The sequence below is a fragment of the Trichoderma harzianum genome, assembly GCF_003025095.1.
Source record: "Trichoderma harzianum CBS 226.95 unplaced genomic scaffold M431scaffold_21, whole genome shotgun sequence".
In the NCBI taxonomy this organism is placed as follows: Eukaryota; Fungi; Ascomycota; class Sordariomycetes; order Hypocreales; family Hypocreaceae; genus Trichoderma; species Trichoderma harzianum.
The window spans coordinates 287,894-315,026 of NW_020209269.1; the positions used below are offsets into that span (position 1 = coordinate 287,894).

At 47.8% G+C, this 27,133-nt stretch overlaps 13 protein-coding genes across 13 annotated transcripts; 6 read left to right on the top strand and 7 right to left on the bottom strand.

The window, feature by feature from the left end:
* Nucleotides 1-198: 198 nt before the first annotated feature.
* M431DRAFT_545945 (hypothetical protein) lies at nucleotides 199-777 on the bottom strand (the record flags this gene model as incomplete). Its single annotated transcript, XM_024921192.1, has 1 exon — nucleotides 199-777. The coding sequence occupies one exon, from the start codon at nucleotides 775-777 to the stop codon at nucleotides 199-201; it is 579 nt and encodes a 192-aa protein (XP_024768702.1).
* Nucleotides 778-1,516: 739 nt separating this feature from the next.
* Nucleotides 1,517-2,748, bottom strand: M431DRAFT_525034 (hypothetical protein; the record flags this gene model as incomplete). Its single annotated transcript, XM_024920601.1, has 6 exons — nucleotides 1,517-1,703; nucleotides 1,763-1,915; nucleotides 2,055-2,094; nucleotides 2,140-2,302; nucleotides 2,361-2,602; nucleotides 2,670-2,748. 6 exons carry the CDS (start codon nucleotides 2,746-2,748, stop codon nucleotides 1,517-1,519), a joined length of 864 nt encoding a protein of 287 aa, XP_024768703.1.
* Nucleotides 2,749-3,524: 776 nt separating this feature from the next.
* On the bottom strand, nucleotides 3,525-6,587 carry M431DRAFT_154572 (hypothetical protein). The gene is made up of 7 exons (XM_024912911.1): nucleotides 6,466-6,587; nucleotides 6,017-6,413; nucleotides 5,739-5,946; nucleotides 5,650-5,681; nucleotides 4,270-5,572; nucleotides 4,074-4,207; nucleotides 3,525-3,986 (listed from the first exon to the last, which is right to left on the bottom strand). The coding sequence occupies exons 1-7, from the start codon at nucleotides 6,513-6,515 to the stop codon at nucleotides 3,933-3,935; spliced, it is 2,178 nt and encodes a 725-aa protein (XP_024768704.1). The 5' UTR covers nucleotides 6,516-6,587; the 3' UTR covers nucleotides 3,525-3,932.
* Nucleotides 6,588-7,211: 624 nt separating this feature from the next.
* On the bottom strand, nucleotides 7,212-9,672 carry M431DRAFT_98690 (hypothetical protein; the record flags this gene model as incomplete). The annotated part of the gene is made up of 3 exons (XM_024925076.1): nucleotides 7,212-9,275; nucleotides 9,366-9,531; nucleotides 9,587-9,672. 3 exons carry the CDS (start codon nucleotides 9,670-9,672, stop codon nucleotides 7,212-7,214), a joined length of 2,316 nt encoding a protein of 771 aa, XP_024768705.1.
* Nucleotides 9,673-10,057: 385 nt separating this feature from the next.
* Nucleotides 10,058-10,405, top strand: M431DRAFT_513311 (hypothetical protein). The gene has a single exon (XM_024919995.1). It carries the CDS (start codon nucleotides 10,150-10,152, stop codon nucleotides 10,351-10,353), a length of 204 nt encoding a protein of 67 aa, XP_024768706.1. The 5' UTR covers nucleotides 10,058-10,149; the 3' UTR covers nucleotides 10,354-10,405.
* A 303-nt stretch (nucleotides 10,406-10,708) lies between these two features.
* Nucleotides 10,709-12,151, top strand: M431DRAFT_98571 (hypothetical protein; the record flags this gene model as incomplete). The annotated part of the gene is made up of 1 exon (XM_024925062.1): nucleotides 10,709-12,151. One exon carries the CDS (start codon nucleotides 10,709-10,711, stop codon nucleotides 12,149-12,151), a length of 1,443 nt encoding a protein of 480 aa, XP_024768707.1.
* Nucleotides 12,152-12,516: 365 nt separating this feature from the next.
* On the bottom strand, nucleotides 12,517-14,499 carry M431DRAFT_98649 (hypothetical protein; the record flags this gene model as incomplete). Its single annotated transcript, XM_024925070.1, has 7 exons — nucleotides 12,517-12,867; nucleotides 12,923-13,070; nucleotides 13,162-13,473; nucleotides 13,528-13,886; nucleotides 13,953-14,080; nucleotides 14,144-14,223; nucleotides 14,300-14,499. The coding sequence occupies 7 exons, from the start codon at nucleotides 14,497-14,499 to the stop codon at nucleotides 12,517-12,519; spliced, it is 1,578 nt and encodes a 525-aa protein (XP_024768708.1).
* Nucleotides 14,500-14,615: 116 nt separating this feature from the next.
* Nucleotides 14,616-15,249, bottom strand: M431DRAFT_545960 (hypothetical protein; the record flags this gene model as incomplete). Its single annotated transcript, XM_024921193.1, has 1 exon — nucleotides 14,616-15,249. The coding sequence occupies one exon, from the start codon at nucleotides 15,247-15,249 to the stop codon at nucleotides 14,782-14,784; it is 468 nt and encodes a 155-aa protein (XP_024768709.1). The 3' UTR covers nucleotides 14,616-14,781.
* Nucleotides 15,250-16,302: 1,053 nt separating this feature from the next.
* Nucleotides 16,303-17,851, top strand: M431DRAFT_500692 (hypothetical protein; the record flags this gene model as incomplete). Its single annotated transcript, XM_024917939.1, has 4 exons — nucleotides 16,303-16,470; nucleotides 16,548-16,875; nucleotides 16,978-17,151; nucleotides 17,220-17,851. The coding sequence occupies 4 exons, from the start codon at nucleotides 16,303-16,305 to the stop codon at nucleotides 17,849-17,851; spliced, it is 1,302 nt and encodes a 433-aa protein (XP_024768710.1).
* Nucleotides 17,852-18,210: 359 nt separating this feature from the next.
* Nucleotides 18,211-19,523, top strand: M431DRAFT_513314 (hypothetical protein). The gene has a single exon (XM_024919996.1). The coding sequence runs from the start codon at nucleotides 18,372-18,374 to the stop codon at nucleotides 19,245-19,247; it is 876 nt and encodes a 291-aa protein (XP_024768711.1). The 5' UTR covers nucleotides 18,211-18,371; the 3' UTR covers nucleotides 19,248-19,523.
* A 115-nt stretch (nucleotides 19,524-19,638) lies between these two features.
* Nucleotides 19,639-22,003, top strand: M431DRAFT_127222 (hypothetical protein). Its single transcript, XM_024912323.1, has 2 exons — nucleotides 19,639-20,803; nucleotides 20,868-22,003. Exons 1-2 carry the CDS (start codon nucleotides 19,981-19,983, stop codon nucleotides 21,905-21,907), a joined length of 1,863 nt encoding a protein of 620 aa, XP_024768712.1. The 5' UTR covers nucleotides 19,639-19,980; the 3' UTR covers nucleotides 21,908-22,003.
* Nucleotides 22,004-24,552: 2,549 nt separating this feature from the next.
* Nucleotides 24,553-25,544, top strand: M431DRAFT_98742 (hypothetical protein; the record flags this gene model as incomplete). Its single annotated transcript, XM_024925080.1, has 2 exons — nucleotides 24,553-24,813; nucleotides 24,897-25,544. 2 exons carry the CDS (start codon nucleotides 24,553-24,555, stop codon nucleotides 25,542-25,544), a joined length of 909 nt encoding a protein of 302 aa, XP_024768713.1.
* Nucleotides 25,545-25,721: 177 nt separating this feature from the next.
* Nucleotides 25,722-26,559, bottom strand: M431DRAFT_154592 (hypothetical protein). Its single transcript, XM_024912912.1, has 3 exons — nucleotides 26,318-26,559; nucleotides 26,088-26,211; nucleotides 25,722-25,994 (listed from the first exon to the last, which is right to left on the bottom strand). The coding sequence occupies exons 1-3, from the start codon at nucleotides 26,430-26,432 to the stop codon at nucleotides 25,853-25,855; spliced, it is 381 nt and encodes a 126-aa protein (XP_024768714.1). The 5' UTR covers nucleotides 26,433-26,559; the 3' UTR covers nucleotides 25,722-25,852.
* Between the last annotated feature and the right edge of the window lie 574 nt (nucleotides 26,560-27,133).

The window sequence follows — 27,133 nt, forward strand, 5'->3', positions numbered from 1 at the left end:
TACTCTAATTATGGAATATTAATAACGTTCCATAGCTTGATATCCACTCAGTAGCGATAGAAAGTGTTATCGAGCTTATAACCCAGCATCGTATTGCTAGCATTAAATATCTTGGTGGCTGGTGAACTCATTTGTTTCACCTTCGGCCGAGCCTCATCCTGTGCCAGATTAAAAGCCTTTGTAACAACTTTTGTCTCTTTAGTGGGAGCTGGGGGCACGGGTGCAGTCGAGTTGACCTGCCGGCAGCCATGTGTTCCCGCCATCTTGGCTGGCGTAAAACTTGTCGGTAAATTGATCAGGGCTGGTGGGTCGCAGGAAATCATCCATTGTTCGAGCTTGGATACCCGGTCTGCCGGGATTGGTCAGGGGCCAGGTGATGAATCGAAAGTGACCCCCTTCCTCCCAACCAACAGATGTACCAGGTCCACTGTTGCCTCCACTGTCACTGTAAGTGTAGTTGAAGATTTCGTTCTCGGTGTCGTAAGTGATGACAGAGTGGGCTGTGAGCAATGGACTCGGTTGAATGGAGTCCAAGGTCAAATTATCCTTGGTGATCTTGATGGAATACGTAAGGTTTGCACCGGCGCCGCTGCCACCTCCACCGCTCCCATTTGCTTCACCCTGCTGAAAGCAGTTCCAATCGCCAACAAAGGGAAGCACCCAGTTAAGCCCTTTTGGGCCTAAGGGAGAGGCGGTTGGCTGCGCTGAGCCAGGTAAACTCAAAAGAGTTAGGCACAGGAGGCCAATTGACGAGAGTGTGTAAGATTTGGTAGACATGATTGCGTTGTGGTTTAAAGATATGGTTGATAGGTATGTTGAGTTGTCTGTAGTTGGAAGATGTTATTGAACTTGGTTGTAGAGTAATGAGACTTCATATCTGGAGGGAGTAAAGAGATGATATATATGTTAAAGGTTTATTGCATTAAAGACTCAGGTTCAATTGTGGCGTAGCACGTAGGAGTCGTGGACACTAGGAACTCGGTGAAGTCGGCGACATGACGTGTCCGCTCACTCCTATAATACGCATAAAGAAAGGGCACAAGTGTATCATCTCCCGATGGACTCATTGAGAATCACAAATAAAATTGACGTGTGGCCTATATCTTGGCAATTTGACATTTATTGAATACGTAAGGACGGATCATCGGTGCGATAGAACGGCGAAGGTGGCGGTGTGATGCTTCAAATAGCTGAAAAGCTTGCCAATTGTATCGGCTCTCGGCGATCTACTTACATATGAGCCAACTTATATCATTTATTGTGCACAAATGTTTTCACTTGTGATATTAGTTGGCCTTGATGTAAGTTATCCACTTGTCATTGATGAGATGTTTCTAAATATTAGGTACATAATCGTTCTTGGTTGTAAATAAGGCCAATTGAGAATGGATTTCTTCTCAGGGCAACAAGTATGAAAGCAAAGCTCTATATCTTACCAGCAAAGTTGTACGATCACCAGAGTTTTGTAGAGAGCAACCTTTGCATCTCTCGTAGATCTTCAAAGTCGACAAAAAGCTCATTTACCAGCATTATCGTCGATTACAAACCCGTGATCCCTGAGCTGATTAGTTGCGAGCGTCCAAAGCCTGTCGACACATTTTGCATCATCCAGCCACTTGTTTTCCTTCGTTCCAACCTTCCCAAACGGCGTGAAATAGCGGCCAGCATATGAGGGAGCATTGGGGCTTGTAGCACAATACAAGCTGGTGCGTGCCCCATCAATTTTGAAAGAGTCGGAAAAATTCTCATCGCGGTTCGAGACAACATGCCGAGAAAGGAAGTATCGTGGCTCTGGAGATTTGACTTGATTAGGCCCGGATGTAAAGAATAAGCTGTAATGCCGAGAGCTTTGTAACGGTCTGTGATTGCCTTGGCAGCAATGATACTGGCTTGCTTCGAATGACCGTAACGTTTCCTAGACAGAAAGTAAGAAATATGTCAGCGCATTGTGCCTCCTGTGCATATATGCTGGTTCCGAGCTCGCCATTGGCGAGGAGTTGATGCAAAAGACGAAAGGTAGCCAGCTTTTTATCGCGAGTGGTAATATTGCTTACCATGGGGCGGTTACTCCTTTCACATCAGCCAGATTTGGATCTTTTTAATTGATGCTATCCGGTCCCATGCTTATAGCAGCATCACTTGAGACGTTTACAATTCTCACTCGGTCTCTGCTGTGGCTACTTTGGGCAGCCGAACGTAGAAGAGGAAGTAAACACATTGTGAAAGCATGGTGCCCGAGAAAGTTAGTTTGCCACTGCAATTCGTATCCATCCTTGGTTAGCTCGTAAGGACACGCCATTATCTGTGGTGGAAGCAGATTTGTTAGCAGATATTACTCATATTTGTTGAAAAAGACTAACGCCGGCATTATTGATGAGTATATCAAGACGGGTCTCCTTTGGCGAAAATTTCTCAGCCGTAGTCTTGATGCTCTGAAGATCTTGCAAGTCTAGCTTGAGAAAGTGAATGTCTAGACCACTGTTTCCGGTTTTCATCGCCCTGATTGCCTCATCGACACGGGTTTTAGATCTGCTTGCGATATATACTCGGGCTCCATGATTAGCCAACTCTCGCGTTGTTTCGTATCCAATGCCAGAATTGCCTATTACCTCGATAAGTTACTTTACAATCCTATTCCCAGGCATAGAATGTAGTGGCCAAATACTTACCGCCTGTTACAATTGCAACATAGCCACTCAGATTAGGCATATCAGCCACTTGAAACTCTTCTTCCTTTTGGCGCGTCATAATGCCTGGTGATCTTTGATAGGTTAGGGGGTTTCGCCGCTCAAAATGGATGATGAAAAGAAGTGAAACGAGCCAAGAGGTCTTTCGGGTATCAACTTTTTGCGTTGTTCTGAATAAATCGAATAATAATGAGTGTATTCAAGAGCTTCCAACCCCAAAGACATCTTTATATATTTCCCACGCGTTTGAACAACCTTCATCGCTTCTTTCGTTGGTATGTATGTGTTTCGACCGAAGGTGGGCCGCCTCAGAGGCTGCCGGACTTGCGGAGCCTCATCCGCGGAATTCCACGGATCTCGCTCTTACATACTGAACGTACCTACAGAACTTACACAGCCATCGCCTGAACAGAATGTGTAGTTTCCATTCTCTATGAGGACTAATCAAACTATACCTGAGTACACTACAAATAAACTATGACGACGATCGAAGACGCATACGTTCATCAGAACTTAGCTGGGCTAAAATTGGGCTGGTCGATCTTCATTGTTGTAAATCTACGTATCCTTGATGTAAATTATTCATCAACGCTTTCTCATGTTTGATGCCTAGTACCAGAATGAGTTAGTAATAGAGGCTACACAGGCGACATGAAGACAATCTCTGTCATTGTAGGATGCTGGTTGCAAAGTAAGCTTAAAATTCTTCCAGCCTAAATAAGCGTGCTGTCCCTCTCCATTTCCTTAAGAAATACATGTGTAAATCTAGTTACACAAACACTGCACATCTTGCTTTTAAAAAAAAAGAACAAGCTGCATAATTGCAGGTTAATTATGCTCGAGACTACTCGGGAATTGCTAGTACACTAGGCCTCATTCACTCTTGTTCAATCGAATATTTGTAAAGAATGATAAATCCTTCATTTTGTCGCTTAGACTTAGGTTCAATAGTAAACCTCGGCCATAAGGGGCTCGACTCTATGGACATGTCCGCGGGCTCCGACCTCCTATCACCTGATATACCTGTGAAGCGTGATTTGTGCATCCTCATTCCAGTAGTCTTTGTAATTGAACATCGGAGTTATTATCACCGTTGCCCAAATCCGGAGCGCTAGCGACTTGGGGCCTAGACCGTGGCGTAGATGATAAGTCCAAAGCTCGAATTTTCCGTTGGAATTGTCGAGCGGAATTTCATAAGTTGAGAAATAATAGCTGGACAGCTGAAGTTTCGGCGATCAATTTTCTTCAAGCGCCTCGTGATTCCCCGCGAGAATTTTTCAAGAAGAGCTCCCACGCGTTCTGTCAAAGCATAAGTAATGGCACGTCAGCATATAGCACTTATCCAGCAAACCGTCAGGTTTACGCGGGTTATTTGTAGGTACATACCCAATCTATCATATCTTGGCCATTCAAAAATGAATCCATCTCATTGAGAAATGGTGTATCGGTGGTCTGTGAGGTCTTTAGTGTACCTAATTGACGCTCCACGCCCTCTGACGTGCTTGGTTCCAGCATAGGATCTAATCAAGTAGGCAAAGGTTAGCACATGATAAAAACAATACCGTGTAGTCGGCAGACTTACCGTCATCCATATGCCTAGATACTGTATGGTTGCCGTTATCATGCTCAGCGCCCCTCTCCATAAGACGTCGCTCTCTCTCTACCTGTGTACCCATCGAAACCCTATCTAGCATGACTGAGAGCATATCGAATGCTTTTTGCGCTTCAAAGGAGTCTGATTTAAGCCTATGCCAAGATAATTTGGAAGTTTCCAGTGCTTTGATCAATTCTTGACGGTCAAACTTCACCAATCCGGTTATTTCGTGGTCGTGTTCTGGACTAGATTGGGTCTGTGAGGTGAGCTCGAGGCAGACAATCATGGAAGCTAGCAAGAAATCGTGCTGCTCAAGTGATGAAATAAACCACTTTTCTCTGTGAAGAAGACCTCCGACTTGCACTTCTTTGTGAATGTTGGCATGGTGCGTTAAAATCGCCATTGCCGCTTCAACACATGAATACCTGGAAAAGTTGTATTTCGGTTCTTGGTAAGATTTTGCCATATGATGGCGGTGCAGAATACATCGTGTCTTTTGGAATAGGAGCTCCAAGTTGTACCTCTGGATTAATGAATAGGGCGGAACCGTTATGTAATCTTCAAGAGAAGCCATTCGGAAGTGAGGAGAAATGAGGGTATAGGCGTTTTCAAGACGTTGACTCAGTGCAATGATCTCATCATACTCTGCCACGTATTGTAGAGCAACCTGGTTGAATATTACACGAAACAACAATAAAAATCGTGTTTTCGTAATCGTGTATAACACGGGCGTCAGATCGGTCTCAGGCCGTGATTTCGGAAGCTTGACGGAATCAGGACCAAAGTCTTCATCCAAAAGATTGGACGGGAGCTGTGTATCATATTGTGATTCTTGAATCATGGCCGGCAATCCAAGCTGGCAGGAAAAGAGTGCATCCATCTGCAAGATACTCGCCCAGCAGCGGCGGCGCATTTCTCCCTGAAACACGGATAACTGTGAATAGTGGCTTGGGTCACGGTGATATCCCATTCGCATCGCTAATCGTGTGGCAATACCGGCCAGAATCCAGACGCCTAAATGGGCATCTTTGCATCGCACAAACTCATTGTGAATGTTGAAGAGGAGTGCCTCAATGGTGTATGCGCCAGGTTCAGTGGAATATTTGGACAAGAGCAGGCATTCGGTAGCGCGTCGATGGAAATCATCCCTCATGTCTCCAGGATTCCCGAACGCCTCTGGCAGTTTGTCTCCGGAGCGCATATGCAGAAACACACTTAGAGCCATTACTCCGAATAATAGGCTTATCCAAGGAAGGGAAGCGGCACGCGGGTTATCCCAAAATCGCTTATACTTGAGCAAAGAAAAAGGTTCAATTAGTTATTTTGAGCATCAACGGTTGTCTGCGTCCCCAGGGTGGTTATACATACCTCAAGCTGAAATGATGGCGGGTGAAAGGCAGCTGATCAAACAATTAGCTTCAAATGTGAATTAGGTGTTGAGAGGAGTTCTCAAGTACCAACTGAGGGATCCTTGGAATTGAAATATCGGGATATTAATCTGTTCACGAAATCTCTTGGAGGGATGGCGGATAGAATGTCTTCCAGGCTGGATATTTCTCTTACACCATCCAATAGCAGGGGCTCGCTACTCCTTTGGCTATGCACCATAGTCTCCATGTGGTTTTGTGCTTCCTGCTCATCAAAATTCTCTCTAAGGCATGCAATCTAAAGTGGTTCCACAAAGGTTAGTGTCATTGTGGCTGCAAAGACCATGGAAGCGTAGATGAGATCTCACCTCGTTACAAATTGCTGCCCAGTGAACGCTAGATACGTAAATCGTCTGGTCGTCGCTCGACATCATGCGGCCGGGCCTGACCGTGTGATTGTCATTCTGGGAAAAGTCGCCCACCGTTCGTTCATTAGCAGCATGGCTAGAAGTCTTGTCTCCGTGGAGATTATTTGCTTCTCCGGCGTTATATGAACTTATTGCGACGCCCGACGCTTGCTTTTCGGGCATTTGTGATACTATTGTCCCGAGAAGTTGCTCCAGCTTACGTAGGCGAACTTCAGGGCGCTGGTTGTGATTTCCTCTGTGAGATAAGCTACCACGTCCACGTGGTAATGAGGCGTAAATGCATTCGACATTTCTGGCCGTGCAATTACTACACGGCTCGTCCCGATCGCATCTTAATCTAGCAGAAAAAGTGTAAGGAGAATTCTTGGTGAGGAGACGGAGGCACCAACTTTCTTTGTCGGCATGACGAGCAGGATACAAAGCCCCGAGCGCTCTGCATCTTCAGGCTTACTCAAGGAGCTTCGTGGTTGTTCTTTCAATCCTTTAATCTCAGTGACCAAACACAAGTCGTATCAATTACTATACTTGTGGGAAAATAACAATTCAACAATTGCTAGTTATAAAATGACTGGGAATATGAATCACTCATCATGTGATTTCGCTCGGCAATGCAAAAGGTATGCTGTGGCTCATTCCCCCCAGCTCCAACTAGAGTCTTTTGCTTGGTGCTAATAAGTGGCTGTTTAGGCCCACATGCGACGCTGGTCGCTTGTGGAAAGGAAAGCAGACAGCGCACCTTATTAGGCAGCAAGTCTTTGGCGTAAGATTCTTTAGACTGAAGGGGAGAGGCGCTGAAACTATTTCGAGTTGGAATACTCCTGGAATCTCAAGCAACCCTAAACTACGGAATAGATCTATGAGGTGAATCACAAAACTTACGTTACAGTAAGCTTCTCCTAAACCTGTTTTTAAGCCAAGAACTTACGTTCCATCACGATAAAGGGGTTTTTGGTTAGTAAGAGTCGGCAACTCCGTGCAATAGTAGACTTTACAACCTGCCACAGCGCGCGAGCAATACATCGAACGTATGCATCATAAAGCAAACAATCCATTGGCTCGTTATCAACAGGGTATTTTTGGCGGCAAACTCATCGCAGACATACCAAAGCAACTTACAGCGATTTCAAGAATATCTTTATCCCTCAATTCCCTCTGATGAGCACTTCTCCTCCAGTATGTCTGCATATATGTTCAATGATGCTCCAATCAAGCCCACCACTTCCCATACAGTTTTGGATTGATACAGCCTCGCCCAGAGTCGAACAGTCTGCACATTGAGAGACTTTTTTCTTTCCCATATTTTCTCGCATCGAACTTTGTATGCTGCTTCAGCTACAAGGTGGACTACAAAGTCCAAGAGTCGCTCCTCTGCTTGCGTCAATGGAGGATTAGGGTTTTTTGCTGTAACAGATTCGAGCCACTTTGCGAGCAACAAAGCACACTCTAAAGAACATAGGGCATGTTGATTTGACCAAAATCTGACTTGCGTTTCAGCGATATGGTTTATGCCCAATTTGACAGGAATACTCAGTGCATGTGCGCAATGGAGAGCAGCCCGAGTGAGTCTTTCGCTGCGTTGGACTGGGGGGCTCGCGTGAAGCGATTGAGCGATCAAATGAGGATCCCAGCTACTTAGACAGCGTATTGGTCCGAGATTCATGTTAAGGCGTATGTAGGCTAGCCGCATAAGAGCCGTAGATGTGAATGCAATAGGGCCGTGAGGGCTCAAAGGATCCATGGAGGATTCTTGATTCTGTTCCCAATACATTGCCCAAGTTCTCAATGCATTCTCGAATGCACCAATCTGCTCCGTTGGAAGGCTGTGCTCTAGTTGCTGAGAAGGTAATCCAGAGTTTCTCGTCAGCCAGATCTGCTGGATTAAGGCATGCATCAAGACACATCCTCCGAAAGACGAGAAGCTTGTCTGGCTCGTCTTTGACTTTTCCTCCATCTCGCCTGCATTAACGAAAAGACTCGCAAAGGTCTCTTGGAAGTTTCGAGCCGGTTGTCCACCAGTATCGCGAGTTTGCTTCCACTCCGCCTCGTCCCTGGCCCTCCACTCTTTCTCACGGCATGGAAGGTCAAAATTAATGTCCTTTGCCCACATCAAAGGGGGTATGTCGAAAACTATAGTATGCATATTGATGAAGCAATACGCAACATAAATGATTCGCTTAATGTTCTCATGGTAAACCCAGGTTTTCCAATCATCAACATGTCGCGTCTGAGGAATGCGAAGTGCTTCCTCTTCTCTGATAAGACAGTCTAGCATGCTGCGCATCGACAAGGCGTCAGATGCAGTACCAGGCTCCGACCAAGTAGTAATTGCGACTAACAAAAGCATCGCCTGCACCGTCTGAATAACGCTTTGTTGACTGTCTTTAGATAAATTAGCCCCCTGTTGATGCGAAGATTGTCCTACCCGCTCGCTTGATGTAGCCAGCTTGCCAAGTGGAAGCCCGTGGGTAGCGATAGGATGTGTGGCTCTGTGTCTTCGAATACACTGGAATACCAAGACTTTTGTCATCTGAAATAAGACGCCACTCATTTCTAACTCGTGTGTATAGCGAGCTCCAATCGCCGCCATGGCAAGAAACAGCTCGACACTAATGTTTTCCGGTCGAAGAGTTGGAATATGAAGGAACGGGAAATGGTCATGGAAAGTATCGAAATATCCTCCAAAGAACCTTGATAATACATGCCGAGATGGTAAATCGAAGTCTTTGTCGATATAATCGGAAAATCCTTCTAAATCATTGATGATCCGTTGCCGACATTCCGTGGATATATGCATATGTAGCAGACCTTGTCGATCTTGTTGGTTTGGATTGGTCAACTCATACTCAGGCTGCAGTGGAGGAATCCTGAATCCAGTTTGAGAAAGAGAAGAATCATCATCTTTTGCAATTGGTGCCAAGGAAGTGGCAAGTCGTGGAACTCGTTGTCTTGGTGTTTCATTTCGCCATGTAACATTGTTTGTTGAGTCTTCGTTCGAAGCATTGATAGAGGATGGATCAGATACTGGAAAAAAGAATGGTACCGGCTGATAAGTCGGAGAGAATGGATGCGTGGGAACAGAGACGCTATCCATAAAAGATGTAAAATCATCTATGGAACTAAGGGTGAAGCAATCGACAGTGTTATCTCTAATTGCAAAATCTAGAGGCTGACCTATACTACTGGTCTGGGTAATATGGTCCTCGTAAGACCTTGATGTTCCTGTGGCTGTCAGATGAGCTTCAACGTCGCTGAGAGGAGCGCCTAAGATATCGGCTGCACTTTCAGGTACGGATTCCTGATGTCTGCTTGAGTGATCTGCCGTAAGATCCGGTAAAATATTGGTGGATTTTAAAGACTGTTGAGGAGATCGAGTTGCTGGAATTGTAATGGAGGACGAGGACTGTGATGCATTCCCCGAAAGGTGGGCAAGACGGTCGTGCCTCGAGAGCAAATCTCTTTTAGATATTCATTAGTATAGCACATTAGAAAAATTACTAAACAGATACGCACTTTCTTGTAAATGCTTTAGGGCACTGAGAGCATTGAAACGGCTTCTCTTTCGTATCTACACTATCCTGAATACCAATATTACGCATAGGTGGGAAACACGAATACTAACGTGATCTTTCGTGTCTCTGAAGATGTTCAGACCTCGCGAACAGCCGGCTGCAGCGATGACATCGGTAAGACTTTGTGGGTGGTTTCAAAGCTTTAGGCATATTGTTTCAAGCAAATAGTTCTCTCATTGTAACGGTCACCAGGTATCTGGGGATTGCAGAGTTGGGGGAATTTGGGGTAGCGCAAAGATTAAATACATGGAATAAGCGTGGAAGGCCTCTAGCCCACAAAAAGCATTAGATTCGCCCGAAGACGGCCAATGAACAAGCCACTTGAAAATCTCCAAATTGGAGATTCACAACCTGCTCCATCTATCTGCGAAGTCAAGCTGTTTTTACTCCGAATTAGATACCTACGGTTTTCGACGGGTCTTTGAGAAGTTTCGTTCTCTATTATCGCCGAAACATCGAATCGGAGATGTCTTAAGGACAACCTTTTCATGGCAAAGCGGGACCATGGGTGCCCAGAATTGCCATACCGAGGAGATGCTGTTTCCTTTGGTCAGCATACTAGCGTTAGCAATGGATTTTATCACCGGCGATTTAGTTTCCTGGGCTGGAGTAGAGCGCAAAGCTGCGGTGAGGTTGCTAGCCACTGGTCATGTAACAGACTGGCGATATGCGTTACAGACTTGTCGATGTGTATTTATCTTGAACTGAGGCTTGACAAGTGTATAAGTTCTTGTTCTATCTAGCTTCAGCCTTGATTAAGTCTTTTAACTCTGGGCTGCTGATGGATTAGCGGACCCATAATCTCATCACTTGCTCCAAATTGGGGATCCCAAGACAGGTTTTACTTAGCTGGTGGATCTTCCGGTGTCGATTCGATTCCAGAAAACAGTGAAGAATACCACGCAACCGATGATACCCGTCCGAAGATGAGTCAATTGCAGAGTTAAAATGAACAGGAGTTCTTGATTTGATTCTTCAATTGTATATCGAGACAGTTTGAGAAGAATTGCCTGTATATACAACTGCCGGTGTCGTTCATTGTAAACTCAGAAAAATTGACACAATGGGGGCGGCGCCGAAGGACGATTTCGCCGAATTAGCACACAAAGTGATAGAACTTTGTGTGCAGGAAAGGCAAACTGTACCTTCTCAACCCATTGTAAGCATCATTCCTGCACAGAATGAGAGAGACATAGGGAATATTGCAAAGCCATCGCAGGTACCAGCCTCGATTGAGGCAACACTGTCTCACGCGGAGAAAATCTTCGGATATCGTGTCAGGATGGACCATCCACGATTCTTTGGCTTCATTCCATCTCCAGCATCCGACTTGTCTTGGCTAGGGGAAATTCTCAATTCTGCTTATAATACGCATGCTGGAAGCTGGTATCAAAGTTCAGGTCCCAGTGCCGTGGAAAAAAACCTCTTGTCGTGGCTAGCAAGAGATGTTATTGGGTATCCCGAGACAGCTGGCGGCTGCTTCGTTTCTGGAGGCTCGATGGCTAACCTATCCGCCCTCATGGTGGCACGAGACCAAAAGCTTTCGTTTGAAGAAAGGACCAAAGCAGTCGCTTATACATCTGATCAAACCCACTCATCATTGGCAAAAGGGTTGGGAATTCTTGGATTTCACCATACTCAAATTCGCAAGGTACCTTGCGATGATAAGATGAGAATAAGTACGACTCTGCTTCGATCGGCCATTGAAGAAGATAAAGCATCTGGCAAGATTCCGTTCCTCATTGTTGGGAACGCAGGGACAACAAACACCGGCACTGTCGACCCGTTTCCTGAACTTGCAGCCATTGCAAAGGAGGAAAACCTGTGGCTCCATGCTGACGGAGCATACGGTGCATCTGCCTTGCTTTGCAAGTCCCGCCGCAGCATTCTTAACGGCATTGAGCTCTGCGACAGTCTGTCCTGGGATGCTCATAAATGGCTTTTCCAGACTTACGGCTGCGGAATGGTTCTCGTTCAAAATCGCAAAAACCTCACCTCAAGCTTTGGAACAACTGCAGAGTATACTCAAGATGCCGCCGAAACAGCCGAGTCATTGCCTAATTTCTGGAATTATGGGCCTGAACTCACACGACCTGCAAGAGCAATGAAACTTTGGTTCTCTTTCCAGCTCCTTGGCCTAGACGCAATTGACGATTCTATCAACCACGGATTTGAACTGGCAGAGATAGCACAGTCATCATTGGAGCGCCTGCCGGACTGGGAGATTGTATCATCGGCGCAGATGGGCATCATTTGCTTTCGATACAAGCCTTCTGGAATCCCTGGAGCAAGCTTGGACGACTTGAATACGAAAATTTCCCAAAAGGCGATTGAGCAGAATCTGGCCGCGCCATTGACGACAAGATTAAAAGGAGTGTTGGTGCTGAGGATATGCTCTATACATCCTGGTTTAAGCGGCGAAGAAATGGTGGCAATCATAGATGGGTTGGACCAAATTGCCCAGTCATTGCTGCCGAGTGTCAATGGCACAACGGGTGTAGTGTAGTGGTATACAGCACGAATTCATAACCATCTGTATATAATATGCTGCAAATATATAAGTATAAATGTTAAATGTTCCGAGAGATGATGCTTGTGCCATCATAATGATTCTGCTTATCAACACGTGAGTGATCCTAAAGGTTGTCGATCCTAGACAAGAGAATGCGTATAACGGGCCCTGCACATACCCAATATCGAAGGCCTGATGAACTCACGGTTGGTTTCTATGAGAGCCAGCGATATCACATTTTGTCTAATAAATTACAACCAGATGTAAATGACAAGCTATAAGGGCTCATTCATACAGGGGCAAAAATAAATCGCGGATCAGGCCGTAATAGTTCGAATATGCAATCGAGTGCTGTCTTATTACTCTCTCCTAAGCTTGACCTCTCGCCAATAGCTCTCTCGTTTCAAGTTACGAAGTCTTTTGCCGAACCAGATAAATGGCAAGAATATGGCGCAAATGGCCAACGCAACAAATGCAACACTGATGAAGCAATTCTGCAATCCCATGCCATCTAGCCAAGGCGTAATGCCATAGCCTATCGCAAAACTCATTGTGTTGCGAATAATAATGCACGATGCTAACCCATCTCCTGATACTTCTCGGTACGAGTCAACGAGGTATGCAATGGATAAGGTTATGCCAGCTGTATTGCACGCTGCGAGTATGCACATGGCAACTATAAGTCCAAACCAATGGACATGATGGGCGGCCTATGTCGAGTTAGCATTTCTATACTTGATGTTAGGCAGGTAATTAACGGCTTACACCGACACCCCAGAGGATCTGGCAAGCCGGCACCAGTATCGTCGTCAATGCGAAAAGCCAAAGACGTTGCTCGGGTTCGAAAATGCCGCGATTACGTCGCGCAAGCTTTATAACGAACCAGTCTGAGACAATGCCACTGTAAGCAGACCTATGAGATGAATAATATTAGTCGCCCGTCGTGAAGATATGAGGATACATGTATGTAGCGAATTGAACAGAGCAGAAAAGACAACACCTACCCAAGAATAACGCCTACGCAACAGGCCAAATAGCTCAGGCCAACGATACTTGGCTTGAAGTTGTACGGCGCGCCACCGAGGACAACGGATGCTGTTGCGTTCAAAATATTGAACCAGATGAGATATGTGCCGTACGAAAAACCCGAGTAGAAGACGACAGGCCAGGCAATCAATCTAAGAATCTGCCATGCGCGCTTATGCATCAAGAATGGCCGTGGTTTATCGAGCAGAGCGAGCTTCTGCCAATAAGTTTTTTCACTGCCTTGGAGCATGACACTATTGATGCCGTCCTGGGGAAGAGCTGCCTCGTCACTCTCGTTACCAGTCGTTGCGCCTGGTGATGGTGAGGCTGTCTTTTCAATCGACCCTTCATGAGCCTCTTCGGCGTAGATGACTTCTGACGGCTCACGATCATAGTTTGTCTCTTCAAGGAAAAAGAAGAGGAAGAGGAAGCAGCCACCGCCGAATATGGCCATGAAGTAAAAAGGCCATTTGAAGCCCATGCTGTCGTTGATGAAGCCGCAGATGACGGGCGCAAAGTAGTTGGAAGTGGCTAGAATCCACGCATACCATCCCATGTAGGTGCCTCTCTCGTGGGCAAAGTAAATGTCAGTAATGGACGTTTCGGGTAGAGCTTCGATCGGTGCGGCAACAAAACCCGCGACGATATTGCGGGCGATCCATTGGCCCTCGCCTTTGGCATATGGACTCCAAACGGAGACAGCCTACGAATGTTAGATTCCATGAAGGGGGAACTGGAAATTATTATCATCTAGGTATCCATTACTTACAACGATACCCAACATAGAAAGCAGGTATGTGAGTCGTTTGCCATATTGGAGAGCAAACGGCTGCCAGAAAAGTAGGCCCCAGCCGCATAACAAGAACATGTATCCCGTTCCTTCGTTGAGATTGCTAACTGTATACGAGAGCATCCATTAGCCAAGCGCTCGAATCCTGTGGGAATCGTTTAGAGTCCTACCGCTAACGTCTAAAGCCGTGGATAGCGGAACCAAAAGGGAATACACCACGGACAATGCCATGCCATTGAACAGAGTGTAGCTAGACCGGGAGACATAGATACAATATTAGTCTCAATCTTGACTTCTAGCTATAGCATGCAGGATTGCAGACTCACGCAATCAGACAAATGAGATGCTGGCGCTTCCGCCATGGCGACCAGTTCAAAGGGTCGTTTACATCAGTCGATGGTGTTGGGATGAGGATGATGTCGGTTTGCTTGGTAGCATGCAGAGTGCCGGTGGTATGCCCAACATCAACGAGCAAAACCGTCCCGGGGACCTGAGACTCGTCAATGTCCAAATCTTGGGTCCGCATGGTCGCTGTGACGATGAGATTCTCTTCTCATTTACAGATACGAAGAATGATCATAAGTTCAATCTCCTGGCCACAGCGCGATAGAAGAGGAGAACACAAAGCAGAAGCAAAGAGCTTCAGACAGGGATCTCATGGTCTTTATCTCGGCCATGTCTTGCCGATTTGTGCATCGGACACAGGCCGTTTTGCCGTCTAAGACATAACGATTGGATAATTGGATCAGCGTTGCATCGACGTCACAAGACACAAGCTATGTGCCAACACGGCAGTTGATCAAATTGGTTACATGGGGGGTCGTGCGTTGAGATGCCGATCTTGCGATTGGGGAAGAGGGGGAAAGGGCGTGGAGTAAGTCCGTTTGCGGGCAGCGTGGAGGATGATGGGGCTTGATGTTGATGATTTCACGTCTGCACATTGGTCGAGCATGAAGCGGGCACTGATATCTTCGGTCCTTGCACCTTTCTTTTGCTTCTTGTATCTCCCCTTATCTTTCTTGCATGGGTAACACATGGTGGATGCTGATAACTGGCGACGAACCGATGGAGGTGAACACGCTTTGTGTGACCCACTGTGTCTATGCGTTTCATTCTTATCTTCCTCGCGGCTTAAATGTATCGGGCAAGTTATCAATTGTTGATATCCCTGTTGAGATGCCTGTGCTATTTCTGGCTCTGGATTATCAAATGGGGATGTTTTCTTGGAAGCTATTCCCAGGCAAGTTGATGTAGCCTTTTCTAGATTGCGGTACATCGTTGGAAACACGGCTTTATTCCGAGAGCGGCGATCTCGAGTGTGACATTCGCAAGATTCCGAGGAGTTGCATGCACCACCTTGCATCTAGTTGCACTAGTCCTTCTTTTGTTGCTTTCCTGTTCTATTACCCGATGCTAGACATAAAGAGACAAGAATCTAGATCATTTTGAAGTACTCCATGTGTAATTCGACGAGTCTACTATGTAGCAACCGGCGGTATGATGCCGACCGGTCGCACTGGGCGCTTGCTGAACAGATGCGGTTTTACAATAACGGACATACCTAGACTACCAGCTACATTATCGTCCCTTTGATGTAATTCAAGTATCTTGAGCTTCGTCATTAAGCTGATACCAATTATTCTCTACTGAGAAGCTGATGAACTCAGGTGGATCTTGGCTCAGTCTGTTGTACACAGTCTCAGTCAGCGGGGAACACGATGCCTTCCCCACTTGATCTGAGCCGGGCATCGAGCCAGCTATCGTAGATTATCCCGATACCAGTTTCTTAAATGTCCATACTTTCTTCTATTATCGCGACTTTCATCTATTATCTGCTGCTATGACTATATTCCTCCGAAACCTAGTGTTACCTTCTACTCTAATATTAAGACACGGGATGCTGACCGCAAACTTCGAGTCCTGAACACAAAAACAGCCACTCACTGAATACAGCTAAGGACATTCACAGCTGGGCTTTCAACCCTGTCATCACAACTACTTTTACATCTTCTCTCCATCAAACACCATCAACTCCCATCAATGCTTTCGATTGCTTCTTTGTATATTCACCTTGCAAAGAACAACCCGATCTATACCTAGTAAACGGACGGCAGTGTCCGGTGCCTCTCGGCAAGCTCCGAGCCACGGCTTGCGGGGGGGCAAGACGCCCTGGGTAAGAATTAAGCGGGGCATCTGGGGGACTGCGTTTATCGTTGGGTCGGCATTGGGAGCATGTCATCCTGTCTCGTGCCCATCTTGAAGTTTTTACTTCTTCAAACAATCAAATAGTTTACATTGATTCAGGCGTTGATAACCTTTGCAACTCACAATGGCGGCTACTCTTGCATCGGAGATTGACTATCTCAAGAGCCTCCGCGCGGTCCGAGAGCGCTCACGGATCGTCTTAGAAGCGGCCCGAAATGGGGGCCTCAACAACTTCGTGCTTGGCGAGGGCCGGATGAAAGAGACGGCAGAATTCGTCGCCGGTGTCATTTCGGTAAGCCTTATTCCGCCGACCTCTCTTTTCTTATTCACAGGCTCGGACGTTCGGCATTGTTAACGGCGTGAGTGCAGCGAGACTTTGGCCCCGACCGATATGCTGAGATTCCGCCTCATGGAAGGTGGGAGCATTTCAGCATCGGAGGCGTCACCCGGCTGGAAACCTTGGTCCAGGTATGGCAAGACAGCGAAGTGGACGATGTGGAAATTACGCGCCGCCTCATTGATCTCTTCTTTGTGTCTGTGTTGCTCGATGCTGGCGCAGGCGACACTTGGGCCTTTCGTGAGCCTGGAAGCGACAAGGCGTATGGGCGCAGTGAGGGCATCGCCGTAGCCTCGCTGTACATGTTTAACGCTGGAGCCTTCAGTTCAGCTACAGATGGAAACAAGTCTACAGTAGATGGTACTTTGTCCCCTCTCTTTTGCTTTGCCTCTTTTGCCCTACCGCTCTTCTTTACGAATAGCACACACAAGCATGATTGGCATCCCGGCTGACAGTGCACAGGACATGGTCTCGGCAAGCTCACCGAAGACGCCTTCGTTCACCACTTCCAAATCAACCCCCAAAATCCGATGGTGGGTGTTGCATCACGAATTGAGCTGCTGAACAACTTTGGAAAGTCTCTTCTTTCTATCCCGGAGATTTTTGGGGAATCTGGTCGTCCTGGACTGCTTGTTGGCAAGTCATTCTTCACATGCAGTATGCTTCTTTACTGGTATAAAGCAATGCTAATGGATCTTCTTCAGACTACTTACTCAAGGATGGCAAGGATAAGGAGCTCAACTATGAAGCTCTCTGGAGCATCCTTCAACGTATTCTTCTCCCTGCATGGCCATCAAACCGCCCACGCATCAACAACCAGCCGATTGGAGACGCATGGCCTCTTTGTGTGCTACAGGACAAGTCTAGCGACAGCGAAAATCCAACTGCCGGAATCCATCCATTCCACAAGCTAACTCAATGGCTTGGATATTCCCTCACCGTGCCGTTTATGAAGGTTTTGAAGCTGAAATGGATCAACATTGAAACGGGAACCGGCCTGCCTGAATACCGCAATGGTGGGCTGTTTGTCGATATGGGGGTTTTGAAGCTGAAACCCGAAGTGCTCAGCAAGGGAGTTGAGGCTTCAGGCCAAGCCTTGCCGCTCTTTTCGTCCACCGGAGACGTGATTGTGGAATGGCGAGCTATGACGGTGGCTCTCTTGGATGAGCTGCATAAGCTCGTCAATGATATCTTGGCACCGCAGGGGGTTTCCCTCTCTCTTCCTCAGTTGCTAGAGGCTGGGTCTTGGAAGAGTGGCAGAGAGCTAGCGGCCAAGCATCGACCGGAGACGAGATCCAGCCCGATATTAATTGATGGAGATGGAACTCTTTTCTAATGGGTTTGGGAGCATATGCCAACTATTTTCATTCTAATAGATGATGGTTTGGGTATCTAGCTAGCAATAATACGATTCGTCAATGGCTGCCAATTGATCTCTGGCTACCTTCCTATCCCGTCCCCTGGTATCATGGAGATATACCAGGTTATCAAGTCAGGGCACATACAGGCTCTATGCCCATAGCGTACAGCTTTATGGATTCATCATTACAGAGTACGAACACGTTACACTGTGTCAAAACAGTTCTCCTCATTGTGATACCATTTCGGACTCCGTACTTGATGGGCAATTGAAGCTAGGAAACACTCGTGCCACATCTTCCACTTCCCACGTTTCCAGCATCATTATATGACTCACGCAGTAATACCTACACATCAGCACGATAAGAAAATGGCCGATCTTACATGGACCAGCAATGGAACATTACCCTGCGTGTGCGGGGCTCCATCTTCGTGCATTACATGCGATTACCTACATGGACCCCTAATCCTTCACAGGTAAGACGAGCAGTAAATGCATGGATATAATACCGCCCGTGCCCTCAAACCGCCGAATCGATTTCTTGACCACTGAAAGCACACACGGTCACTACGACAAAATGGAGGATCTCAGTCTGCCGCGCATTCTCTGCATCCACGGCGCGGGCGTCAATGCCCAAGTCTTCGAAATCCAATGCCGAGCCATCATGGGCAAGCTCAAGGACAAGTTTCGATTCGTCTTTGTCGATGGCCACATGGAGGAAGAAGCGCACCCGGCTGTGGCCACAATCTTCGCCGAGCTCGCGCCATTTAAGCGGTGGCTGGCCTACAGAGACGCCCATGAGGAGATGGACCCCGTGATTGCGTCCCAGAATATGGCGAAGCAACTCCAAGACGCAATAGATCAGGACAAGGGCACCGGCGAATGGGCAGGATTGATAGGCTTCTCCCAGGGCGGCGTCATCTCGTCGAGTCTTCTCTGGGCTCAGGATCACATTGAAGACGATTCCAAGAGGCCGCTGCCGGGAATCAAGTTCCGTTTCGCCGTCATCATGCACGCTCCCGGGCCCATCATACACATTGATCGCACAGGCACACTTACCAAGCCGCGACACTTGATCCACGCCGGCGAGAGAATGTCGTACGACTACGCCGATTGGCCTGAAGAGGACACGACAGACGAAACGCACATGGTACTGACGCCGACGCTGCACATTCATGGGCTACAAGACCCGGCACTTTTCAACCACAGGAAGCTGTACCAGTATAGCAAGAAGGGGACGGCGAAACTATTTGAGTGGGATGGAGGCCACCGACTACCGATCAGTCGGGGAGACGTGGAGCGTACCGTCAACATGATCTTGCAGTTGGCCGAGAGGACAGGCATGGAGTTTTACTATGACGATGCATGGTAGTGAACACCAGCAGAAAATAAGACAGGGGAACATGGAATTGGCGCAAGGCAAAGGGACGGGGAGAAAATTGGGCTTTTTTGATCAATGTAGCCGGCGATTTATTTACGTTTGAACAAGGCACCGCACTTATACGCACTGGGCTTTTTAGCTATGGCGTGCGGAATGAAGACACCATTTGATTAGGCCAAAGATATATAAATAGATAGGGAGCAAAGAATTTAGAAAGGATACATATATGGGAAAATTGATGCTTCTGTTCTATCCAAGCAGGAATACCATCCATCTTCAATGTAGCAGCATATGTGTCCTTCTTGACTTACTACGTGACCATGACATGCATCATGCATCATGCACGCCAGCTTTGTACTACGACAAGGGGCTTTCCTGCACACAAGATTCAAGCTTTTATCAAGGCATTACTCTGCTTCTTGCCTGTGATCTCGCCCCCTTAGAAAATCATATCCCAATTGACACCGAGATCGCCATCACGATGGTTAATTCCACAGCCAACAATGGAAAACGAGATGAGATCTACGGGCTTAGTCATCTGCTTCAGGATCGTCAAGGATTCCCCGCTGAAGCTGGGATCATGACGCTTGGCGAATCCCCCGCAATCAACTGGATCTCAACGCTGCGAGGGGCATCTACATAACCATAAGTGAAAGGGAATCAACGATAGACTCGTCGAATTGTCTTTGAAGAATTGAATACGGCATCGGCAGCTGCAGAAACCATGTCCAACCCCGAGGCGCACCAGACTCAAGCTCCGGGGGAGCAGTATTTCCCGCCTCCCCCTCCTGGACCTCCGCCAACTCAGCAACAACAACAACAACAACAACAAGATCACCAATCGCATCCTCCCCAGACGGAGCAGCATTTCCCACCTCCTCCTCCGGGGCCTCCTTCGCCTCAGCAGCAGCAGCAGCAATCATATCCTCAGTTTGCTCCGCCTCCTCAGCAGCCCGAGTCGCAGGCCTACCAGCCTCAAGATGCTCACCAGCAAGATCAACATCAGCAACACCAGCAACACGATCACCAGTCAACGGAGCAGCAGCATTTCCCGCCGCCTCCCCCTGGGCCTCCTCCATCCCAGGGCTATGCACATCAACAGCAGCAGCAATATCAGCCGCCTCAAGACTTCTCACAACAACACGGCCAACAACAGCAACCATACAACCCCCAAGCTCAGGTGCCACAACAGCAGACTTCCAGCTACTCCATCCCTGCCTACAATCCTGCGAATCCCATCTTTGCACCGCAGCCATCCAACAACCTCAACGAACCTTCGAGTCCTGCGGGATATCAGGCTCAAGGAGATGGCCAACAGCAGTACCAGCAACACCAGCAGCAACATGCGCCTCCATCTCCACAGCACGGATCTGGCGATGAACAGGGACACCACAAATCTGGCTGGAGTGAACGCCTCTCTGCTTTTGGCATGAAGGCCGCTGCGCCCATCAACAGCATTGCGCATAAGCTCGGCAGCCAGAGTTTCCTTCCCGAGACGCTGGACAAGGAGTGCGAAAAGGCTGCGACGATTCTCAAGGCATTCTGCAGTAAGTTTGCTCCTCTGTAAGCTTAGATTGCATAGGACCTTTGCTCACTCAATGGTGTATCTAGAAAAGGGAGTCTATGCCGACCCTGCTGCCACTTCGGTGCCCACCTCGACCGATCCCAACGCGAGAGAGTCGACCGACAGAGTCATCGACCCTACAAAGGAGAAGCCCAAGAACCGCGTCATTGTCACGATCCCTCCCAAGATCATCTCCAAGGCCGTTGGGCTTGCCATCTTCACCACCCTCCGCGCCGGCTTCCAGATATCTGGTGCAACAGGATCTGGAATCCTCATTGCGCGACTACCTGACGGGAGTTGGAGTCCTCCTTCGGGCATCCAGCTGCACTCTGTCGGCGGAGGGTTCCAGATCGGCCTCGATATCTACGACTGCGTCTGTGTAATCAACAACAGAGAGGCCCTCGCTGCCTTCACCAACACTCGCGTTAGCCTGGGCAGCGATTTAGCCGTAGTGGCTGGCCCTTATGGTGCTGGTGCGGCGGTTGAGTTTGGCACATCCCTGGATGCAAAGACGGCCAGAGACGATGGTAGGCCTCCATCGTCACAAGGACAAGGACAAGGACAGGACCAACAGTCGCAGCAGCAGCAGCAGAGCTTGCAGCCACCCGAAGCGGCAGACAAGAAGAGCCACCGGCGGAGCCTCAGCGCCAGCGCAACCAAGCCCGTCTTTTCATATGTCAAGTCGCGGGGCTTCTATGCCGGGATCCGAGTTGACGGCACTGTCGTAGCCGAACGCAAGGATGCCAATGCTGCGTTTTACGGACAAACCGTCTCCGTAGACCAAATCCTAAAGGGCCAAGTCCCATCCCAAGGCCCTCCGGGAATGTGGCCTGCTGGAGCCCAAACGCTATTCAGCGTCCTAAGGGGGGCCGAGGCTGGTGTCTTGCAGGCATCATCCCACGAGCAGCAGCTGCCGCCTCCGAGTCCAGGGCAACACCAACAACCAGCTCCTCAAGGCAACTATCCTCAACAAGGACAAGCACAAGGACATTCAGCCGAGCAACAGAGCTACCCATATGTTCCTCCCCCTCCCTCGTATGCAGACAGTGGGCCCCGTCCCATCGATGGCGACATCAAGTACGCATGAAGAAGACGGGATAGGCTTTGATAGGTTTTCACGAGTAATGAAGGAATGATGACCAAGATGAGCTTGAATAATATAATAACGATTTTTACAAAACTCCATCATTATTCACCCGTGTATGACATTGACGATCTTAGTAGAGTCCCTCTCATCTTCTTATGTATCCTTAGGTAAAGGTAAGAGGCGCGGCGCCACCGCGTCTATGAGGCTTCCCTCTGCCGTCCTATGCAGAACCATCATTGGCCTATAGGAGGTCCCATCACGAACGGGTCTCTTTTTCTTCGCTTGGGGAGAAACAAAACAAAACTTTAATTGCCTCTTCTGTGAGATCTTGTCATTGTCAGGAATGGCTTTGCGGTCTTCGCCGACGCCGTCTCCCGCTCACCCTCTACCAAGCTCACAATGACCATTCGACCCCAAGGGTTACATCACTCATACTCTGTATCTATGAACTGCTCTCAAGGATCCAGGGTGTTGAATCCAATGTCTCAGCCTCAACAAAGATCCGTGACCCGCGAACTCAGCATCTCAGGGTCCTGTCTCCCACCACTCCAGCTTTAGCTCTCCTTCGGGTGGCCGTTTTATTTTACTACTGCCCGCGGGGATCGTCAGGTCAACCATCTAGAGGAGTCGGGTTCACCCAAGCATCCGAACCGCGGGATCATCACGAACCGGAATCCTCGGGCTGGTTGTGGCTGGCGCCTGGCACAAAACCTTAAACACGGATGCGGGGCGTCTCCAGCTCGTGCGAGGGCGCTTGGGGGAAAAAAACAATCCCAGCTGGACTTCCCACAATTGAGCCGAGCTACTTATTGCCGTTTACCAGCTTTCCCCCCGACGACGTTTCGGGTGTAGGTAGTCAGACGGGCATCAAAGTTCAGCTTCAGTGAGGGTCCTTGCCGTGTAAGCTGCATGTTTTGGCACCAAGAGTGGGCACGGCGACTCCATGTGTTCTGCATATGTCAACTCTATACTCCATCCATATCGTGGGCAAATTTGGTTGCTTTAAAAAAGACAATGCTGTCTGAGTTGTATTGGCACTCATATTGCGTCTAGTTAGTCATGGTGCACAAGTAGTGCAACCACCGATTGTAAAATACGATGCTTGGGCTGGGCATCTCTGCTAGAGGGGATGCCATCTGCTCTCCTGTATTGCTACCTCGCTCTTCGGTTCTCAACATGCTTCAATCAAGCCAATCGTCACTTAGGACCGAGTAGTTGGACCGAGGCAGAACACGAGCACCTTGTGAGGGTGCAAACTTGAATCTTGTGGCCGCAATCGCCAGCCACTTCGCATCCCTCCATGCGCCACAGCCGCTGCCATCTCCGTCTATGATTGATCCAGCAAACCGGCGCCGCATTCGGCCTCTTCAGCTCTGATGCACCTGGTTAGAACGTGGGTTTTTGTTGTATTCGCCACGCGTGATGGCAGCCGGGCTAACAACGCCACAGTCGTCCGAGTTAATCCACCCATTGGTCAGTTAGTAAGTAGTATCGTCAGCTTCAGCTGGCTTTGGCAGTAAAACATCGCGACTGAACTCTCGCACAATAGGCTATGGTCCTTTAGTCTAACGAGATGTGTGTTTCGCCGGGCATCCACAAGAGAGCTTGGAGTAACTAAAAAAGAGCTGGTGAAAAGTTTGATCCGGCGGGTATTATTAAGAAAATACAGAAGAGAGGTTGGAGGCTTTGGTGTTACATTAGCAGTGACGCATACAAAAGTCCTTCCGTATTCTAGGGAAAGGAATGTAGTTCGATAACGAAAGCGGGTTATTATAGAAAAATTGTAACGTTAATACACGGCTGGATCCAAATATATCCAACCCACTATAAGATAACGCATCTGCCTACATGTACACTACTTGCTAATACCCTTAAGGAACTGGATGTCCACAGTACTCTAGTTACCGATTGGCCATCTTTTAGACCCGGTCTTGACCTTATTAAACACATATAGAACTGAATGACAGGTTGGATTCAAAATATCTACCCACAAGAGACTGTAACCCATGATCGATTGCGAGTTATTATGCAAGAGGCTTGGGACTCAATAGAACTTCCACACAAGCTCGTAGCCTCAATACCAGTCCGTTGTAAGGCTGGAATTCTTGCTGGAATTCTTGTAAATGGGTTAACTATATGTAAAATACTAGGCATCTCGTTCAAATAGATACCTCGATAAAACTGGCGTAAATACAAAAGACCTCCCCTCCTCGACCCTCGTCAGCACCTTTATCGAGACTTGTGTGCCGTTGACTGCTTCCGGGATAGCAGCCGTGGTATCCATTCATGAGAAAAGCCCTTTTGTGGCTTTCAAACTCAATCAGGGCCGGCCTCTGCACCTTATCTAGCTGAGATGCCTCGTCAGAAAGCTCCACATGTGGGAGCGGGATTAGCTCAGAGAAGAATGTGCAAGTTCAGAGGATTGAGGATTGGGAAATAATAAGAGAGTTGTCGAGAGGTCACTGTGGCAAATATTTTCGTTATAGGTAGCCCATCAACCCGTATCACACAGGACTGAGCAGTATATATAGAATTCTCAGTTCTCTCCTCGTGTTCCCTCTTATTATCCCAAGTATACGATACTCACCAAGAACATCCATCAACCACTCCTTATACAGGCATACCACGACGAGAAACTGCCCAGCATGCATCGTCAATACGCCCCTCCGCGCGAACCCATCCGCAATGAGATTGTCGTCGTCTTTGGCGAATTCTGCGGAACCTTCATGTTCCTCCTGATGTCCTTCATCGGCACCCAGGCCGCCCTCGACAACAACGATCCAACAAACCCCAATGCTCCTCTATTCCCCTTTTCGCTCTTATACGTTGCTTCTTCTTTCGGAGCTGCGCTGGCCGTCAACGTATGGGTCTTTTACAGAGTGACGGGCGGCATGTTCAACCCTGCTGTAAGTGACGAACCTCTCATTATGCAACACTTTGCAACACTTCCCCCATTTTCATGAGATTTCGTATTAATTCCAGCTACAAGGTCACACTTGGTCTCGTTCTTGTCGGTGCAGTCAAGCCGATCCGTGGTCTCCTCATCTTTCCCGCTCAAATCGTCGCCGGCATTGCTGCCGCAGCAGTCACCGATGCCCTCCTGCCCGGTCCTCTGCTTGTAGCCAACAAGCTTGCTTCCGGCACCAGCATCTCCCGCGGCCTCTTCATCGAAATGTTCCTCACAGCGCAGCTCGTCATCACCGTCTATTTCCTCGCCGTGGAAAAGCACCGAGCCACGTTCTTGGCACCATTGGGCATTGGCCTCGCCGTCTTCATCGCCCACATTTGCGGCACAAACTTCACCGGGACTGGCATCAACCCTGCCCGATCGTTTGGCCCGGCTGTCGTCACCGACTTCACGGGCTACCAGTGGATCTACTGGGTCGGGCCATTGTTGGGCTCCCTTCTCGCCTTTGCCGTCTACACCATTCTCAAGTGGTTGGAGTATCACAATGCCAATCCGGGCCAAGATGACGACAACTTTGTTAAGAAGACGCCAGCGGGCTTCAACATCCCTACAGGTGATAGGCAGTACAGCAACAGCACCAACGGAGCAAAGGAACACACACCATCTGAGCCGCGAGATAGTGGAGTGGTTCAAACTAACTCGGGACCACAGGGGTTCCAGGCCGTGTAAGATGGTCAAATAACTGTATGAATGGTGTGTAACAGAATGTTGAAAATTTCGTCAATCTGCATTCTGAATGGATAGCAGATGAACATGGATATGGGCGTGTAGGAATAGGCCACAGGTTTCTTCGTGGGAGAAGCTCCTTATGCTGCAAAGCAGCTGAAAAGCAAACTCTGTATACTTCATATATCATATTGCGTATGTATACATTTGTAATCTATACTTTATACTGTCAATCAATAATGCGGTCATGACTCCTCAGTGAAATACATCGTAGTAAGCTCTTTATTGATAGGTACCTGTCATCATCCTCTTCACTCTTCTTCGGCCAATTCCTCTGGAAACCACCCGTACACTTCCAGGTCGACCGTATACTCTCCCATGGCAGTCCGAGTCACTTCGACGCCTTCCCTTTGTAGCTCAACAGCCTGATTTGCGGCTCCCGAAGGTTGTGATCTAGAAACATTAGCGTTAATGATACCGCATAACAAGACAAATAAATTCATCTGCAAAGCAAAGATACACGATAGAAAGAAAAAAAAAAATCACCTCGGTGATACTGCTCCCTTGGAATTAATCACCCTCTGCCACGGCACATTCGAGCTGTTAAACACCGCGTCCTCGTCATGAGGCAAATGCTTCATACAAACGCCCACTTGTCTCGGCCGCTGCGCTATTGTCCCCTCACAGTCCTCATCAGCATCTCCATCACCAGCAGCAAATTCAATTGAGAAGAGAAGAAAAATCCCCTCCAAATATGAATCCAGAGAAATACGTACGTGTGCCGACGAGGTAAGCAATGTGCGCATAAGTCGTCACCTTTCCATACGGAATCTGCTGAGCGGCAGAGTAAACCGCATGGAAGAAAGCTTGGGCTTCATCCGACCGCGCCATGTTCTCTGCTGAAGAACAAAACGAGCGTGTAAAATCACATAGAGCACAGAAACTGAAACAATGGCTTTTTTAAAGCAAATGATGAATGAGAAGTGAGATTGTTGGAGTCGGTGAAAGGGGAGAAGTTGAGCAAAGGGCGTGAATCAGTGACAGAAGAATTTGGTGGGGCTTTTTGGGGCTTTGTAACAGACTTGCAGCGTCAGATGCATTGTAGCGATCATTAGTAAAGTACCAAATAATGCTATTGCGACAGAGAGAAATATGATGTCTATACTTAACCATTAGATAATAATCGTAAAAAACCAACATATATTGTCTTGTCAGTACTATTTCTAGCTTTAGAATATATGAACAGGTCGCTCAGTATCATTGAAATGCTACATTCAAGTTATCACGCCTCTCTTTCTAACTCTCGCCAAGGAACAATGCAAGCAAAACCCAGCCATCTAACGAATCTACTATAACATATTCTCCAGGATAGCTTCATATCATCCAAACGAACAGAAAATATGTGTCCTGCAATCATCTTCATGTCTATAACTTAAACTGCCCCTACACAATGCTTCAATCTGAAAATCATCACTGAATCAATCATACCCCACCGACCACAACGGGAGAATTGCTTAGGAATCATTTATCTCGCTTCAAACGCTACATTATAGATCCAACCTCCATCGATCATGAAACCCTACAACGCGACA

What these genes read in the sequence shown, in the direction of transcription:
- M431DRAFT_513311 (XM_024919995.1), top strand. Translation starts at nt 10,150, where the DNA reads ATGGGTGCCCAGAATTGCCATACCGAGGAGATGCTGTTTCCTTTGGTC.
- M431DRAFT_127222 (XM_024912323.1), top strand. Translation starts at nt 19,981, where the DNA reads ATGTCCAACCCCGAGGCGCACCAGACTCAAGCTCCGGGGGAGCAGTAT. An exon ending in GATTCTCAAGGCATTCTGCA is followed by an intron (nt 20,804 to 20,867) that starts GTAAGTTTGCTC and finishes TGGTGTATCTAG; the next exon opens with AAAAGGGAGTCTATGCCGAC.
- M431DRAFT_154572 (XM_024912911.1), bottom strand. Translation starts at nt 6,515, where the DNA reads ATGCAGAGCGCTCGGGGCTTTGTATCCTGCTCGTCATGCCGACAAAGA. An exon ending in TTCCAAGGATCCCTCAGTTG is followed by an intron (nt 5,682 to 5,738) that starts GTACTTGAGAAC and finishes TTGTTTGATCAG; the next exon opens with CTGCCTTTCACCCGCCATCA. An exon ending in CGCCATCATTTCAGCTTGAG is followed by an intron (nt 5,573 to 5,649) that starts GTATGTATAACC and finishes TCTTTGCTCAAG; the next exon opens with TATAAGCGATTTTGGGATAA.
- M431DRAFT_154592 (XM_024912912.1), bottom strand. Translation starts at nt 26,432, where the DNA reads ATGGCGCGGTCGGATGAAGCCCAAGCTTTCTTCCATGCGGTTTACTCT. An exon ending in TGCTTACCTCGTCGGCACAC is followed by an intron (nt 26,212 to 26,317) that starts GTACGTATTTCT and finishes AGGGGACAATAG; the next exon opens with CGCAGCGGCCGAGACAAGTG. An exon ending in AAGGGAGCAGTATCACCGAG is followed by an intron (nt 25,995 to 26,087) that starts GTGATTTTTTTT and finishes TAATGTTTCTAG; the next exon opens with ATCACAACCTTCGGGAGCCG.
- M431DRAFT_513314 (XM_024919996.1), top strand. Translation starts at nt 18,372, where the DNA reads ATGGATATAATACCGCCCGTGCCCTCAAACCGCCGAATCGATTTCTTG.